At 39.7% G+C, this 19,383-nt stretch overlaps 1 protein-coding gene across 3 annotated transcripts; it reads right to left on the reverse strand.

Moving 5' to 3' along the window:
• Window positions 1–679: 679 nt before the first annotated feature.
• rbms2b (RNA binding motif, single stranded interacting protein 2b) lies at window positions 680–18,273 on the reverse strand. Of its 3 annotated transcripts, none has more exons than XM_028581932.1 (14): window positions 18,110–18,273; window positions 11,536–11,729; window positions 8,267–8,325; window positions 7,419–7,510; window positions 5,144–5,301; window positions 4,792–4,871; window positions 4,521–4,630; window positions 4,373–4,419; window positions 4,187–4,280; window positions 3,909–3,959; window positions 3,641–3,751; window positions 3,198–3,278; window positions 3,026–3,107; window positions 680–2,908 (listed from the first exon to the last, which is right to left on the reverse strand). In XM_028581932.1, the coding sequence occupies exons 1-13, from the start codon at window positions 18,179–18,181 to the stop codon at window positions 3,030–3,032; spliced, it is 1,227 nt and encodes a 408-aa protein (XP_028437733.1). In that variant the 5' UTR covers window positions 18,182–18,273; the 3' UTR covers window positions 680–2,908; window positions 3,026–3,029. The 3 variants fall into 3 exon arrangements, with proteins under 3 accessions (XP_028437733.1, XP_028437732.1, XP_028437734.1); XM_028581931.1 differs by having other exon boundaries at window positions 680–2,887; window positions 18,110–18,272; XM_028581933.1 differs by lacking the exon at window positions 18,110–18,273 and adding an exon at window positions 16,342–16,726 and having other exon boundaries at window positions 680–2,887.
• Between the last annotated feature and the right edge of the window lie 1,110 nt (window positions 18,274–19,383).

Consider the following 19,383-nt stretch of genomic DNA (forward strand, 5'->3'; position numbering starts at 1 on the left):
GTATCATGGCACAGACAAACATTTACTAACGAGAGGTTGTTTGATGCACAAAACAGAGAAGATTGCACAGACATCTCTGAACATATGTTACAAACTGACCCCATGTGTGACTCAATCTATTTAATGAATTTCAGCTAAAAGATTTCTAAATACTCAAACATTAGCAGCAATAGTTCTTTAACCACCATTCAGTTTTTCTTCAATGTTTTGGATAGACACGATGGAATGACAATGGAACATAAAATAGTCATTTAAAGATTTTTCTTTGCTTCATAGATCTATGTTCAGAGGAGTTTGATATAACAAAAATCTTTTTCAACATTAGCAGTGCATGAAACAACAAGCCCATCACATCTGAGTAGCACTTCACTATCCCTTCCAGTGAAATCTAAGGCATTTCTGTGAAGTTCTGTGAGGTTTTCTCCTGGAAATGAACTGTCTCATGGTTCAAAAAAGGAAAAACTGCATCAATTACTCAGCAAGAACGCAAGTTAACAAACAGGACCAGATCGGACACACAATTTAACCAGAACATCACAACTGCAACTGGATTCAGTGGTGAATTACATCTACGTCGTGTCCATGTAAAATTAAAGTTGGGTAGACAAGTGGGCAACACCTGCCATATATTTGATTTATTTAGAGTTCCTACTTTTTTAAAGTCATATTAAAAACAACATTTTGGTATGAAATAGTTCCCTTTTAATGCAGCAATTTTACTAACAATTAATGAACCAAAAATGAATGTATCAGTCAGAAAACAAACAAATCTCAACGTATGTAAAATGAAAGATAAAAGCTTTGTAAGCTAAAATGTGAAGTCATATTGTGAGGTGATCCATTGTCATGTAAGGTGTTTCTTGGATATCTGCAGTATTGCATTTATTAGGATAATAAATTAATTGCATAGATCGTCAGACCTTGGGCATGTTTTCCGAACATTGGACGGAAGAGTTAAAGGATGTGGACACAGTACCAGCTGTGAACAGCCATGAGACCTCCTGTAGTTGGTTATTGCCTGTGAACCTTGTACACAAACTGAATCTACATTTCTCTGGCAAGATGAGGTAAGTTGAGGTTTTGAACATATATTTCTCTTACACTGTTCCCAACTGCTTGGGGCACAACTCTGTAACAATGCATCTGAACCTAGCATTCATAATTCATCCATGATCAGGAGTCATGTTTGCAAAGTGCCAACATTTGTGACACAGACAGAACTGAAATGTCTGTAAAAACACACACACACACACACACACACACACACACACAAACACAAACAACACATTAAAGCTTCTTTGACATCAACACTGAAACCAGAACGAGAGAAGTATGCAAACATACAAACAAATCACTATTTCAAACAAAAGAAATACATTGAAAACATCTATTTCTCACTATTTGAAGCACACAACACACTATCAAAAATAAAAACAAAACTTCTTTGAAAAATAGGATCAATCTTAAAAGTATTAAAACTGAATTTTAAAAACCTTTAAATAGCAAATGTAAAAAACAAACAAACATGAGGGTGAAAAACAGAAATGCAGAAGTAGATGCAAACACACAACAAATGCCAGCATTAAAGCATCTCCGTACTGGCCATAACAATCCATATAATAAACCTCAATAGTGTTTTCTGTAGATATAACAGGACAGAGCCACGCTTTACCAGTTGATCTCTATGTCTATGTAATAAGAACTTCACACTCTAATAACAACATCTAATTCTTGCTTCAGAAAATGTATGGATGTAATTCAGCTTCCCCTTTTATAAAAGGGAAACAAAGAAAAAAGCGAAAACAGCAATACATACTACATTGCTATAGTCAGACAATTTGGTAAAATATTGTTATTAAAATAAATGAAGCATTACTACACTGATGAAAGGAAATCAAAGGAAACCCTAAATACATTTAAATCTCTTATTTACAGGCAGCTCTGTGTGATCCCTGTTAAGCAACTTTGGATTTTATCAGGTGGAGCAGCTTAACGTGAACCAATATTTAGAACTTTCTGATAATAATCTCTGGAATGCCTTAAATCTATTTAGCTCTTTTGAAGAAGTCTTCTCTGTGAAATCATTTCAAAATTTTTCTTCTTCTTTGTAATCTTCTGATTGTCCAAAGCTTTGTCGAGATTTGTTGGAACTATAAATTATTTGAGAGTCAATTGCCAAAAAGAAGTGATGCCGCCTCATGTACTGTAAGGTTTTATACCTGATCAACTTGCTGCGACTTCGGGAGATGCTAATCCAAGCCAGCACCATATCCGTCTAAAATATGACGCGTCGGTTTTTTGAATGATATAGTTTTCTTTCTTTTTTAGGACTACTGTATTCAAATATTTGCACCACTCACTCAAACTAGGACACATGAAGCTAGAAACACACCAAAACAAAGAATTATGTACACAAAGGCAGGTTCAACGCCTGAAAGTATCAGACAAAAAAAGTAAAGTAAAATCAGCATATCTTACAAAAAGGTCAAAACAAAGAATGACTCAAAATAAAACATGGTGTTGAGATGTTCTTCTACTGGTTTCATTCTAGCTCTCCAGAGTAATATTACAAAAAGAATATGAATAACGTTCAAAAAACCTTTTATGTAGTGTGTGTCTGTGTGTGTTTTTTTCTTTTTTTTCTTGACTGTTATCAAAATAGATGCTCCTTGTTCTGTTCTTCCCATTCTCATTTCCTCCATCCTTGCTTGTTTGGAGTAAAAGAGTTTGTTTTAAAATATGAGTTTGTAGAAAATATCTTTTTTTTGTCCTTTCTGTGTAACAGTCCGTGTTCCTCCCGGGTGTCTGGTGCCTTACGTGCAGAGTCGCTGTGCCGAGTTTCAGCACTTGGGGCCCTTTGAGAGTCACTCCGGCTCCAGAGGAAGATCTGACAGCAAAGTGACAAGACCTGTCAATTACAAACAAGAGGTGCTCTTTTTGCAGTAACATCGTAGCGACATCAAAAAATTTATGCACATACAGAGACACAAAACAAACACAGACACTTGCAAGGATTAAAACCCACCTCGTCACTTGTTATGCTGGTAGGTGTAGGTTGTGTGTTCTGTGGGTGTCTCTATGGCAACAGGTGGTTGGACGGCACTTTCCTGAGAGGGAGGCAGCAAAGATTTAATCCATGAGTGATTGTTTCACATAACATTTTACCTGTTTAGCGAGAGAAAACAGAGAGTCATTACCTCAACTGAGATGTTGGTGGAAGGCACTTGGGTGTACTGGGGGATGTAGGTCCCCTGAATAGATGTGTTTGCAGGCATATACTGCAGAGTGGAGATGATAAGTACATTAGACCTGACAGCTACATTGGCAATAATACAAAAAAAGCTGCACTAGACAAGATTTATATGTGATTACACCTGTCTTTATCAGCCTAGATTAAAAACGGGAGCTGCAACACAAGTAGAACATCCCATCCGATTCTTACTCTGTTGATTTTCCCAAATAAAGGTCAAGTTATCTCCAGCATAAGGATTCGGCAGATCCTTAAAAGCAGTAAAAGCACTCTGATTTCCTTGGTTTCTTTTTGTATAACACAATCATGGACTGGTCAAATTGCCTTGTGCATCGTTAACCGCTAAGCATAAATAATAGCTGAATGCTAAATAGTCTGCTCTCTACTGACTGTGCCGCTGCCGCCCATGGAGAGGTGGCTGAGCTGCTGTGTCAGGGGCCCCATCATGGAGGTCGGCTGGATGGACATGGTGTGGTCCATTCCTGGCGTCAGGACTGCTCCCTATAAAGAACAACAACAACACACAGCAGTGTTAGCAGTTCAAGTTGCCATTAAAACAACGGACAGACAGAATGTGAAGGCAGCAGAATATAAAAAAGTTTTTCCTACAACAAAAACAGGGAGGAAGGCCAACAGCTTTAAGATTCACGATACTCACTGTGGGCGGCATGATGTACGACTGATGATGGAGCCAGGATGGGTTGTGTACCTGGAGGAACAACAAAGACACACGCGTACCAGAAGATTACATAATATTAAAGCAAAACGCCATACATTTTGCTGTATTGTTTTTAGATTTAAAGCATTTTTTAATGGAAACTTATGTTTCCCAATTTATAGGTATGTGACAGCAGGTCTGGGCTTTGCTAAACTCCAGTCCGTCACAGTTTAGCATCTTAACTAACTAACACCGCAGCTTTGAGGGTCTGAAACTACCTGGTAGGTGGACACAGGTGAATGCATGTACGGGGAGAGGGAGGTTGGCCCCATCATACGGTTGGGGGCGATGCTGTAGGGAGAGGAGTAGAACCTACCAGAAAGAGACACAAAGTTATTAGTCACCGCAACATGATCACACTCCCTCTGAGTATACAAGGGATTTGTCAGAGTAGTAGTACTGACCCATTCTGTAAGGCTGTGGTGGGGTCATAGGTAAGCGTCATTCCTCCCTGGAGAAAAGAGACGGTGGCATTATGAGGCGGATCACACACAGTGTTGCATTATAAAGCGTTTTCACAAAAGTCATTAAGACATGAAGAAATAAACTCACCGTCTCCCCATCTCTCGTCCAGGGCCGGCCGTTCTGCAGATATTTTCCTTGGCTCTGGCGCTTCTTCTGGCCTCCGTCAGCAAATTTACACAGCAGGGGTTCTGGCGGCACTGGACCAGTAAGAAAACATGACGTTATATGAAATATATGTTCAGTATCATAAATGTACAAAAACTCTTTGGATAAGATTATTTTCTTCAACTTAAATTTCTTTGAAATTTTTTTTTAGGATGCTACATTCAAACAAGATGTCATTTCAAGGAAACCTCACCTGGAACTCCAGGTGGAGTCTTGATATATTTTCCATTGAAATGTTGGATGATGGCTTCACATTTCTCTGTTGACTCCATCCTATAGGAAAAGGAAATACTAAATGTTTCATAAAAACAATCACTGTGTTTAATAGTAGCAATTTACAAGGTATCAATGCTGTGTGCTAATACAGTATATCCAGTTGGAGATGTCTTACCTGTGCTGGTCACCAGATGGCTCACTCACCATGATTAATACTGAAATTTGTGCAACTGGATATTTTCTTCAAAGCAGCACAAGAAGCTACACCATCACTAATCGACTTAAACCAGCTGTCCTAATACGTGTGACTAAATAACCAAAGCTTATACCTGGCAAAGCCCACTCCTCGGCTGGTTCCGTTAGTATCACGCAGGATGCGTGTGGAAATGGCCTGGCTGAAGGGCTTCAGCATGCTCTCCAGCTCCTGCTCGTCCATGGACATTGGCAGATTGGAGATGTATAAGTTGGTGGGGTCCTGCTCCTGTTGCTGAATGGAGGGAAGCCACGAGAGGATTAATGCACGAGGATGTGGAGCAGACAGAGCTCTTTGTTTTCTCCAGTCACAACTGCATTATGATGTCAGGGAGCCCTCCCAAATTCAAGAGCCATACAAAAGCTGCCAGCAAAAACCTGAAGGAATTGATATAACCTTTTAACAGGAAGTGTAAGGTGTCTGCTAGTTGTAGTAGTAGACATTAGACGGTTTAAAAAAAACTGTCTGAGAGAAAGGGTAGAGGGTTTGGAGTTAAAGGCGGATTTCATTTTGGCGTGAGTTGCATGGATGAGGTCTAAGGAGAAAAGAGATATGCAGAGATGGTGAGATAGTATTCTGGCTAGACTGCAGCTGAACCTCTCTGTCTCTCATTTTGACTCTATTTCTGTCTCTTCTACTATTATTCATCCAACACGCTCCTTTTCTTCTTCACTCTCCTCTCTCATACTCCATCACCGAGACGTTAATACCAAAAGGGTAGAAGACAGGCCCATTATGTGAGACTAGCCTCTTAGGAGGATGAAAGTGCAGGATCCAGGTAATGTGATATCAAAGCATAATTACATTTCAAATGGCTCTCCATCCATGGATGATTTAAAATGATTATGTGCTCTCGCTCGGTGGAGAATCACAGCAGAGACATTTTGGACAAAGACCTTTGGAAATGATCTGAAGAACATCTAAAGCATTGTGCTATCACCGTCCCCACAAGGCAAACATTATCATCCTGTTACCTCGGTCATGGTAATATGTTGCTTTTATTCAAGCAGTTATATTCATGTGGTAATCCTGACCTTGAATGCAGGCACAGAGGCCGGCTCTGTTGGCTTGCATAAATCAGACCAATTATGCAGCTTTTTGCAATCTGAATTTTAAATTATTAGAAGACAACCTGAAAGAAACTCCTAAAGTGCCAGTTGCATTTTATCCTTTCAAACTATTTTGTAGGCTTTTTCTTTGCCTCCTGCTCTAACAAATTTAATTTGACCAACAGCATCTTGTAAAATAATCTGTATCACCCTCTAACCATCATGCATATTCATTATCTCAGAGTGCAGATGTGATTAAAAACCTGTAAATGCAGTGTGAATTAATTTCCAATCCATGAATAATGCATGTGTAATCGCTGCGACCTGTGGTGAAGGTGATTTCTCCTTCACCTCCCTCCTCCTCCTCCTCCTCCTCTTCCTCCTCCAAAGCAGTGCAAACAGGAGATGGAGCTCGAACTCATGAGAGCGAGCAGAGAAGACCTGCTGCGGGTTTCAACTGCGAATGAGTCAGAATGAGTCAGAGAGAAATCTGACGCAAACATAAGCCTTGTTGTAAACCCGGAGTGAAGGGGTGAGTGAAATCAAGTTATTCTGTGAGAGAGGAGCCGTATGAATGTCAGTGATCCAGCTTAACGAGAGATCAGCTTTCCCAGGGTGTTTGTGGTGTGCATGTGCATGTGCGTGTGTGTCATAATCCGGTTGAGGCAAGGCTGGTGAAGTGCATGTGTGTGTGTGTGTGTGTGTGTGTGTGTGTGTGTGTGTGTGTGTGTGTGTGTGTGTGTGTGTGTGTGTGACAGGGCGGGTGGCTGGGCACAGGGCCCTGCTGACTGGGGAGCTGCTCAGACACTGAGTCAGATGCCACCAGGGAGAACAGACATGTCCTTTGTACAGGGAGCTCAGAGAGCAGACCCTGGGACACACTCCCTCAACACTGTCACCACTATGAAGCGTAACACACATACACACATCCATGCACTCTTGTTTTTGAACACACATACAGTATTCTACAGTGCATTAATACCCATAAATACACAAATTTAAACATATACCCAGTGCACCGCTTGGCAAACGCACAAGCTCGCATGCACACACAAACTGAGGCTTAATTGGCTTATATTCCTGAGCCGTGGCTCATATAACAAAAACAAAAAAAAAACATGAGGAGAGAGCTAGATAGAGAGAGAGTTCTCAATAGCTTTAACAGTGTCAAAATGCCTGAAATGTTTTAGTTTTTTTCATTTGCTGAAAACTCTTTTAACTGACCGATAGTTTGATTTAAGCTGACACCAAGTCGTACGAAATAAGCCCACCAAATATTGACATCTCAAGTGGGGTTCTTACCTTGGCCATCTGAGCCTGCACTCCACCAGCCTTAAGCGCTGTCACCGCCTTCTGAGCTGAGGACGGACTGTCAAAGTCAACAAAGCCATAGCCTGCAGGGACCAAAGACATACAGAAATACATACATGTTATGACAATGAGATATTCAAACCGCAGGACTCTGTGGACACAGGCATGTAATGTGAGCTCATGAAGCACTCATTGTATTTAAATCTGAAGAGACAGCCAGTTCGGTTTGGACTGTGCTTCTTCACGGAGGACAGATGTCAAGTTATACAACACTGCCCATATTATCACACAATGCACACCTGTTAGGTAGGTATAGTGTGGAGCTTAACACACAGTAAACACTGGGCGACTAAATGCAAACAGCTTTATTGAGAAGAAATGTATCAGCAATGTGCTGTAACCGCAATCTGTAACTTCCTTAAACTACAGCAGAGATGAGAAACTCTTTAGTGTTACGCTGACATTATTTCACCTGTTTGTTGTTTATAAGCAGTGAAGATAGATCAACTGACAAGATAGTGTTGGTGAATACATTATCGACTGACTTTGGGAACTAGACAGGTGCTACCCAACAAAACAGAACATATTGGTGTATGGGGTGCACCCAACCATGGAAAAAAATGTTTTCCTGTTTACTAGATGCCATACAAGTAGTTGAAATACAGTTATAATAATGTAAAAATATTATGGATTTCCCTTTTTTAATTTAAGATTCACATTTACTCAAGACCACAAAATATATCACGATTAGAGCTGCAATGATAACTCGATTAATCCATTAGTCAATCAACAGAAGCTCAATCTGCAACTGTGACCCAGCTGATGCCTTTACGCCTCACCTTTGCACTTGTTGGTGGTCTTGTCCAGGATGGCCTTGGTGGACACTATTTTCCCATACCTGAAAAACAGTGAGGTTTACACTCATGGATCATTCTTGCAGTGCAAACAATGACTTATTTGCATTCAATATTTGCACTGCGACATTGCTGAGGCAATCTAAACTTAACACACCCTAAGGGGTTGTGCTCCATGATGACTGAATTATAATTCACTTGGCCGATTCAGCACCATGACACTGAATATAATTACACCATCTGATAATAAATGATGTGCACAGGAAAATCTTTAGAGAGGGGGTGGGACATAAATTAAATAAAAAAAATGTCCTGTGGGTTTCTGCATGCTAGAAAAACACTATAGATTACCCATATCTTATTCCATCCTGCTTTAATATAGATGTCAATTGGGATCATAACTCAAGGGGAATCCAACATGACAATAAGGTAAAAATAAATGTGCATTTTCAGATAGTTTCACAATGCACTATCAATATTAAAATCCTGCCTAATGCCCTATACACTGCTGATGCATAGGATAGTGCCTGGCTCAGGCAAAAGCTTGTTTGCAGAGCGTCTATCGGTTCCCATCTCTCCAGGCATGTGCATGCAGTGTAATCTGATATGCCTCTCCTTGGCTGTCCTGTCCGATGCTGGCTCCCAGCCATACTCTCATTCTACTAACCAGCTTCTTTCTAGGCAGCGTTCTGCCCTCCACAGGGTCTTAGTGCCTCTCACAATGCAAACCAGCTTTCATCCAGTGACACTGCACCACTGCCACATTTCATCCAGACGGGAAGAGTCACTTTCATAATAAAATAAAACTAATTAGTAAGGATTATGCGATGACCTGCTAAAATTGTAATCTCACAGTTAATCTGTTGGATTACTCCAAATTGGAAAGGAAATAGTTTCTTTTAAGTTAATTTAGGATTACTTTCCCTTTAGAAAAAAAATCTGTAAATCTTTATTCCTTTACCAAGGTGGCTTAAGGTCACCCGTTAAGATGATTACGTTTTTACGGGAATATACAAACATTCTAAATTGATTCTGAATGATACTACATGTTGGGAATAAAAATATTGAAATATTGAATACACATTATGTTCAGATTTTACTTGAATTAAATATATATCAAATTGCAATACAAAGGCAATGCAAGAAGACCAAAATATCATTAATTTGATCCTAAAATACTGTTTATCATCGAAGTTCACATTATGGAACTCTCTCCCTCTTTCTGTTTAATTGTCAATCCACTGAAACATATTCATACTGGCTTTTAATAGTGTCTGATTTCCTGTTTATCTTCATTTTTTGGTCTTATCTGTGTTTAAACACTACATAAAAACACTTTGATATGTTTTTGATAAATATATTTTTATTTTACTTGACATTCAAGGCATCACATACATTGTATGTTCTAATCATTTATGCTATACACATGCGCTGCCAATTGAATCCACCCAATGTTGGTTAACTTCCTATTTAACATTACCATTTCTGATTCTAAGCCATAAAATACGACCAACTGGACTGGATGGATATGCCAACATTATTTTTCCATATTTTCATATTCATCATTACTGTGGGCACATACAATAATCCCACTGATCTTTTACTTTACATTATGACTAGCATTTAAGCTGTGAGCTCTACATGTACTGAATTGCGCTCAGAGGTCTCAGACTATGTGATGCAGAGCGAAAAGAGGGCCAGGAGACTCAGCCATGTGTGAGAGAGCACAGCATAGTTCAACCCAATGTCCATCCATGGTCAACCACCAGAAACGGACCAGGGCGAGAGAATCAGAGTGGCAGCAAGGCACCCAGAGAGACAACTGCATGGGCCGGAGATGGAGAACCAACCCCCATCCGTCCTCTCATCCCTCACTCCCTACACAGTACAACTCAAAGCGTGCATATACAACTCTCAGTGTGGGGGAGGGGAGTTTTTTTGTGGAGTGTTGTGTCCTAATACTATGCACACATTTCCTGTTTAAACTTAGAGTTAACTAAGTCAAATTCCCTCCATGACTCTGCCTACTGTTTTACATCTTCATCTACACGCACTTCCCCTATTAACTATTATTGGATACAGTATCCCGTCTCAGTCTAGTTTATCCGAGAATTACATTGATCTTAATGTGCTCTGCTAAAAGGCAAATTTCATGCAGTGATTTTATCTGCTCTGTAAAAGCAGAAATATGAGAACTACCCCCACAGAACACCACCTGACACACAAACCCTGAACTCCATTCACTCCTCCCGCTCTGATTCTCTCCCACCCCCCACCTTCATGCCATTGCCCTTGTTTGTCTTTCCCTTTCCCTTGGGCTCGCCGTTTCCTGTAGGGTTGGGCAGCCTCATGTGAGCCATATCTTCCAGACAGCTGTAAAATAGCAGGCCTCTCCCTCCCTCCCTCCTTTATTCAATCTCTCTCGCCCCCTTTTCCCTCCTTTTCTCTTACTCCTCTCCTCTGCTCTTCTGGTCCTCATCACCAGGCTCCAGAATTCAATTAAGTTAACCCAGACCATTCATCTCAGCCCTACTTTGGTTTGATGTCTTCCACTGAAGTCCTAACAAACATATCAAATGGATTGGATGATGCTGTTGTTTGATGTCTGACTACATGCTGCCCACAACAGAGTTTTCACAGACTCACAGTGATGAGCAACATATTGTGGTATTTATAGTGCAGAATATGAATTTGAATTAGGACAGCATAGTCTCATTGTCATTTGATGATAATCTACAAGACTAAAGCACAGAGGAGCAATAACTCATGTAGGTTAAAACTAAAGTCTAAAAAGGAGAAAGAGGAGAGACATACAGAAAGAATTAGCGTGAGAGAGGGAGACTAAACATTCTGTGCCTAGTTGTTGGAAAGTCTGTGCTTAGCTGTGCCAAAGTGAAAGGACTTAGTTGGCTGCCAAAATGATTGTTGGTTTTTCCACAAGGCCACTAAATGATGGGCCTTAAAAACATATGGATGAAAATATGGCCCTCTTCTTCACTCGAGAAATACATGCTACGGTGTGGTTTAGCATTAATGTGCATTTCAAGTGTAAAGAAGTTCTGCAAGTATGTAGTCATGCAATCCTTGGTGTATTCAGCTAGCCAGCCAGCCATAGCCTATCTATCCATGTACCCATCACTCTATCTTAATCTACTCTGTAACTCTAACCTGGTTCATGTGTGCAGCGGTGGTCAGAGAGAGATTTATTGGGTGTAGATATAGAAGTTGGAGCAATTGGTTTTTGGGTGACTTACGGCTGACAGAGTTTTACCAGATCCTGGTCTGTGGTTCCTGGATGGAGGCCACGGATGTAGAGGTTGGTTTTGCTCAGCTGCTCTCCCCCATTGCAACTGCTGCCATTGCTGATGGAGGTGGTGTTGCTGCTATTGTTGTTGTTGTTGGGGCTTGGAGGAGCCATCTGATGGTTGTAGGGGGACACATATGTCTGCTGCAGAACAAATACAGGGCAAAGTCAGATTTGATTTTGGTTCAATCGTACACAAAGCAGATACTTCTTTAGGTACATGGAAATAAATTTGTACACTAATGCAGTACTGTAGGTAACTGGATATGGAATGGTTTACTAACTGACTTGCTCAAACTACAGGCTTATGAGGAATAATGTCAATAAAGACACAATTAGCCAGAACATTTGCAACAGTGGCTGTTTAACACAATGAGATGATGGCAAAAGTATCCAAATGGGGCCACAGAGTCAGAGCCAGGATATCAATAGCAATCTAGCTGCTTCATCTGGCTCGACAGGTCGTCAGAGTTTTTTTTTTATATACTAGGGCTGTGAAATTAATCAAATTGTGATAGGGATTTCGATTTTAGCTCCTAATGATCACAAAAACAATGTAATCGAGAAAAACGATTATTTTGCACATTACATTTTGCAAGTAAAATCTTAGTTTTTCTTGTGTTATGAATGACGCACCCACTTTCGCCCCTCCTGAAGGCTTAACTCACTCAGCCAATAGTCAGCGAGCTCCTGTTTGTGGCATCTGGTGGCATTTAAAAATCACACGTACAATTCCAGTAAAATCCTACCCATTTCCTTAATTTGTGCATTAAAAAGTTTAAATGTATCAATGTACTACAGGCTCTGAATGTGCTCTGGTTTAACAGAGATAAGAATCATAAAAATCATCAGCTTCAAGGTTACACAGAAACATTGACTGTTCAAATGAATTAACTTCTCCATAAGCAGCCAGCAGCAAAATAGTCTCTTCAGGACACCCTGCTTGGGCAGGAGATAAATGATTGGTGGCCCTACACGTCAATGTTCACTATCAGTTTGTGCAAATATGAAGGAATGCTGGTAATATTTTTCGAATATTAAGTATGACCCAGTCTTTAATGTTGTAAGATTGAATATCTTAATAGACTAGATTTTATTAACTAATTATATAAAACAATTATACACCCTGTCTTAATGTCATCGGGGACTTATTTAAACAATATTTCTTTGTTTGCAAAAACAAGGACATGGTACAGTGATTGTAATGGAAATCTACTACAGGTTGTCTAAACACAGTATTCCTTGTTGTTTTGATTGTAATCGTTGAGACCTTACCTTTAATATTATATTTGTATGTGTGTCTTTCAAACTGAACTACTTTTGAATAGAATTCTAGAGAAATGCTACTTTTGGCAGAAACGTAAACTGTAAAAATGTATGGCATACACGGAATCTATGCTTTGCCTATCTTGTGCTGATAGTGAGCCCATTTAAATGTAAAATGAAGCGTATAACATTAAAATCTGGTTGGAATTAAACTGGCTGAGAGCCACACTGCTGCCAGAGAGGCTTTTATGTTGTGGGTTGAAGCTGGAAGGGTTTTTGCAAACCGTTTTCATTGGGAGTATTTGAAACAGTTCCAATTAAAACTGTTCACAGAGAGATCTGTGGATTGTTCACAGTAACCAGGACATTGTTTCTGGGAAAAAATAAGCATACATGTACCCACACATAAGACAGTGATAAGGGATCTTAGATATATGTGCAAATGTGTGCACACATGTAATACTTTTATGCAATAGCTGTTTTCAATATTTGCATTTAAAAACATATATTAATACTATGGTTCGTGTTTGGGAATAAACTAAATCAAACTGATATGGAGGTAAAAGTTTGGCCTTGGTGTTGCCTTCCTCCCAATGCTGGCGGAAGAAGAACTGTTTGATTAGTTAGGGTCAGCGGCTCTGCCCCAGGGAACAATGGGATTGCTTGTTGAACACCACAAGGTCAGCTCTGGACCAACAGCTTATTAACAGAGAGGGAGTTGTGAAAAGACTGCTAGAATCAAGCTAATTATGACTTCTTGATTTTTCTGCTGGATCTATTCTAAGCAGCTGGTACAAGTTTAATTCCAGAAACACAAAACCATTAGGGAACATTACATTTCTCACAGTGCGTGGGCAGGAAGAAAGAAAAATCAACCAATCATATGTGCGCCAACCAACCACGACCAATCAAAAGAGCTGAGCTCACTAACCGCGTTTTTATTGGTCATTCTATGTCAGTCAACATAGAAGTTCAACAACAACAAAGCCTAAAATCGGTAGCAGGGAAACGGGATAAAGCTGTATTAAATTATATGTCAACGTTCATTAGTACTTTATTTTTGTGTGCAGTATTAACTCACAAACAAATGTGTTCCCGAGCTGTGAAAGACTTGTGTGGAAGCAACAACTAACAACTAGCTAGCTGGATGTCCTGCCGATGTACGGTAACGTTAACATTAGCTAGCTGTTATTTTTTAACACTTTAAAACGTTAGATGCACCCATTAAATGTATTACCAGGTCTAACAGTAGTTTCGTTCCTCGCAATTGTCACAACTTTGTTCAACATAGAGTAAAACTTTAAGCCCCTTTCAGACGTGGAATCTATAAAACGTCGATATGACGATCTAACAAACGTGTTTTTTTGTTTTACCTGTATAACGTTGTGTTTTTGATAACAGTAAAGGTAATTTCCTTGTGTTCCCTCTACATAGACCAGATGAATATCAAACCTAGATCTATAGCCAGCTGATGTCTGATCTACAGACACTATTATACCTAGGAAAATGTACATATTGAAGATACATCAAAGCATGTATGATGATGTATGCTTGAAACATGAATGCAATATCCCCTAATACAAAGCCATGTTTACGTAACAGCGAAACCAAGAAAACAGGACAAACGTGTACTCTGATATCTCTTATTACTTAATGGTTGTGTAATAACAACATTTCAGACACTACTGACATGAGTAGCAACACCAATGATTATTTTACAAGCTTTATCGTATTCACGCTAGTTTATGTTTTCCAAACGGTCTAGGAGTCAGAACTTACTTCTGTCTTTTTAGTCAAGCTGAGAGAATCACAGTGCCCATTCATCTCGGTCCTCTTCTCTAATCTCTCTCTATTCTTAAGCATCAATAGTACACTGTTTTTCCACAGTCACAGCCTCTTCCTGTGCTTTCCCTTGCCTTCACTGTAGGCAGCCCACACAGACTATCAGGAGGGATGCACCTGCAGAGGCCTGGGGAGATAGGATCTGACGGGAGACCGAGTCCGAGCCCAAGCCTGGCTAGTGAGGCCTGTCTAATTAGGATCTGAGCTTGTTAGCGGAAAACACTAATCCCTCTCATGTGTTCTCAAGTCAGAAGGTAGTGTCTCATTAAGACCGCTCTGCTGGGCTCCTTTTGAGAAAAACATGGCAGTGAGTAGAACAGAACCACACCTACTCCCCACCTGCCCAACCACCAGGTCCAGGTGTTTTGCCACCTATGTAAGGTAATGCCAAACACAGGGAAATATGTGTTCAGCACAAATGAAGTTAGAAAGGGAAGGTTGGAAAGTATGACCAGAGTCTTAAATGTGCATGATTGGGAATCACAATTTCCTTTTTTTTTATGCTCATAAGGTGTCATATCTGCTCCGTTTGTCTGTGCCTAAAACCTGACCTCCTGGCATGTTACTGATTTTCTTCCTACTTGTTACTCTTTAGACCACAGCTGCCCACATAATCTTTTTAAATTGTTCCTCACATACATCACAGTGTCATATCTGAGCATTCTTTACATTCCACTGAAATACACAAATGTTTGTGTTTTGTGTGGGACACGTTTTGGTTCAAGCTGTCATCGTTAAATTGAACTACATTCCTGGAGGCATTACAGCTCTTTGGCAACTGATAAATACAGTAAATCCTCCTGTGCACATACAGCATCGACATATTTACAATTGACATGATGAATAGATGGAAAATCCCTAGAGGAATTTCATTTTTAGTGTATAATAACAAATCATTTATTGTCTATGAACAATTGATGCTCAGTTGCTTCCGTCTGCGCATCCCAAATACTATCACAGAGAATATGCAGTTATAGTTGCAGTAAGTTACATCAGCTCTTTATATTATTATTATTATAGTTGTGCAAGAAGCATAACTACAGTAAATGGCCAACAGCATGATACAGGGAGTGTTCTCCAGGCAGCAGCTGAGGACTTATGAGGTGATTACAGTTGGATAGCAGAGGTGATGCCTGTTGGGAGCGCAGGTGACTCAAGGACTCAAAGAGAGAACAATAAGTGCCAAGTGAGGCAGGATGTATGCCTTTAACTCTATAGTAATGGCAAAGATATAAGTCAGATTGTCAGACGCTTGAATGTTGTATCTCTCTGGCAACACAAACATTTTGTGCAACTGATAATGAGCTCTTCTTAAGGTCACATTTAGTTGTTTTATTTAATAGCATGTATCCCAATACAAACATATACAGTAGTTGCCTACAAATCCCTAGGAAACGTTATTATATTAATTTAAAAAAAGTGTCAAACATTCATTATTTGAATTAGTTCCAACATTAAATATATTTTGCTTATCATTATCAACATAATTCTATTTCTATTACCATACTGTAGCATTTCAATAATGCACAAGTATATATCTCTATATTGCCAGAACAGTTATTATTCCTGCTGTGCAAGTGCATGCTTATGAATACATGACATATTGTATATTGAATGAGACAGAAATATCTGAAATGTGGAGTCCTACCTGCTTGGCTAAAGAAACTTTAAAAGGCACCATGGAAAAGATCATAGTTTAACAGACAAAATCTCTTTATATTATATTTCTGCAGCTTCAAGAAAATTTGTGAAAGGTGGGAAGAACCAAATAAGAAAAGTAATGGAAATCCTTGGCGTCCTGTGGCTAAAAGGTGAGACGTCTCCTTGCTCTTCTTCTCCTGACCCAGTCCAGTTTCATAAAAAAAACCAGAAAAATCCTACAGACAGTTAAAAAAAAAGAGTCTGTTTTCAAGGGATTATCAAGCACTCTAAAGAGAGCAAAAATTCTTAGGACGTGTGATTAATCAGTTAGAAGGAATGTTAAGGCTCTCTTCTCCATGTGGACTGAACCACTGACAGACAAGAAATCAAGGTATGTGGAACACACAGGGGAGGAAGAAAAAACAATGGGGGGAGTTAATCGAAAGCAGAGGAAAGCGGGATCTCTTAATCCTTTTCTTTTCTCCGCCCTTTTTCCCGTAGTAAAAGATAGACCAGGGGTTACCACTTGACGTTAGATTTATAAGCCTTCCCTCTTTGTGACTTTGGCGCTCGAACAATGCGAAATGTGTATATAAAAAAGGGAAAGGGTCAAAACAAGTGTGTGCATGTCTTTTAAGGTTTATTAGGGTCTAAGTTTGCAGAGCTCCACTTGAAATAAGCATATTGTCTGAATTCAGGATTCCAGGAATTCCAGGTCATTAATCTGAGCAATCTGAATTCCTGTCAGCCTCGAGGCAGGGAAGGGAATAACACAGGGAAGGAGGGAGGTATTTGATTTCAGCTTTGTTCAAACGTTATTTAAAAAAGGCTGAGAGTCACGCATCAACATACATCACTTAAGAGACATTTCTTAATAGTTCTTTTCAATTTCTTCAAGAATCAGCACTATACTCCTAGACATGACTAACTAGTTTACACTAGTTGTTGCTGAAAACCTGTAATTTTCTATATGTTCCAGAATAATAAAAAAAAATCTATATAGTCTGTACAGAAAAGTGGTTGAACATGACCCCCCATGAATTATTCATATGAGAAGACAAGCTTATCAATATTAGACCTTATATATTGTTCCAGCTCTGTTGTCATTGCTGTATAATAAGAAAGATATTCACATCCCATACAGCCACATTTATTACATCTACATGAGCCTTATTACATGAGCTCTGTAACTTTCCTCTTTTCCATAGTGCCATGCAAAACCCTCTCAGTCATCATCAGTTGGACTGAAGGGGTGGGGCATATCAGTACGCGTAAAAGAGGGGAAAAAAAAAAAAACTTTGCTAACTTGTGGTTAATTCAATGAAAACATAACCTAAATATTACGCATTTGATTCAACCCCCATGAATTCACATTTGAGTCGACTATAATTAGCCTTTATTAGCTTGTTTGCATCCTTACAAGCATCTACAACACATTTATAAGCTGATCTCTACGGGCAGGCTGGGTGTAGGAAGAGAACAGCGACAGTATCGGGGGGGGAAAAAAACGAAAGCAAACTGTTGTAGTAACCTACAGGCAACAATGTAACAGGCCCAGTGTTAGTTTGCAACAATGTAGCAACAACATAAGAAAGCCGATAGCAAAGGTTTGCAACAGCAAGTAAGAGAGTTTAAACGTCGCCTGTGAGCCACTTTCAAGGACACTGCAGCTTAAACAGCCGAGCAGCTTTTAACTGAAGGGCTCGAACACCGCATCGAGAAAAATTCCTCACTGTTCAGAAAGAGAGAGGGTAGAAGTGGGTGTTGTTATTTACCTTCTTGATGTTTTTGACGGTGTAGCCGTTGTACGGGTTGAATCCTGTCCTTGACGGCACAGAGAGCAGCATTTTTACACGGCACTGTGTCCGGAGGAGCGGAGAGCCAGGCAGTCAGCTGACGTCAGCTAGGGAAATTGAGCCAGGAAGAGCGGTAGTGATTGGAGTCGCTCTTCCCAGCACTCTGATGTGCTCCACACACTACACTGCCTATATGCTTATGTGTGATATCTCACTTTATCTCAGGGTTTCATGCCCACAAGCTTTCTCTTCAACCGCTAAATAGATAATGAAGGGAATAAATACCAAGATATTGCTGGAAATATATAACATTCCACTGTACAAGTTGTCATCCAAATAACCCTGTAGAGTTTAGGATTTGGTAAAGAAATTGTGATTTTAAGACTTTGTGCAAAAGTAAATATTAGTAGCTACTGGTTTTAGTGTCAGGCTAACTGTGCTTCAGGTCAAGAGACAATAATGCACCGTAGCCCACTATTTTCTGAGTAGGAAGACATGACTCACTGTGACTTGGAATAAGTTGTTCAAAATGCATACTTTTTTTCCTGATGTGGCACCTGTATTTCATTTTTTTTGGAAAAGTAAAAACTTCTCCCCAAGCTGACTGTAGGTAGTGGCAAGTTAACGGAATCAGCTAAACCATCTGGAAAATTGTGTTCAGAACAAATGAAGTTTTCATACAAATATAGATGCAGAAGGTAGCATAGTGTTAATTTCTCAAGTTTAAAATGTAAATGTTATCCAGTTTTGGTTAATCTGCCATAAAAGGTAAATCAGGGTATTTTCAGCCAGTCTATTATTTTCTCAGTTTTTGCCATAATGACAATGACAAATGGAAAGTGAGCTTTATGTAGCTCCAAGTGTTTAGGATCAACTCCAAAAAGTGAATAAGTTTGAGCTGATCTGAGGGACACTTTAAATTAAAGCTGCAAGCAGCAATTAAAGGGTCCCTCGCATTTGCGCATGTTGGGTGTGCCGGAGGCTCCCAGTCGATGCACAAGTTGTGCACCACTTTCTGTGCCCACTATGTAGCGCTAGAGAGCACACACTATTTATGCATTGCTATATATCATGTTTAAACCACGACGTGTAAAATTTCAGGTAAATCTTATGATTTTCGTCAGGGCTTAGGCTACTTCCTGTTGCCAGTAGGGGGCCCTATGACTAAAACTCATTATTGACTTGTAGATGTTCTCAGGCCTGGTCTCTCATTAAATCTAAAAAAGAAGTGGGGGAGATTGGACAAAGTAAAC

This window comes from Perca flavescens, chromosome 7, assembly GCF_004354835.1.
Source record: "Perca flavescens isolate YP-PL-M2 chromosome 7, PFLA_1.0, whole genome shotgun sequence".
Taxonomy (NCBI): domain Eukaryota; kingdom Metazoa; phylum Chordata; class Actinopteri; order Perciformes; family Percidae; genus Perca; species Perca flavescens.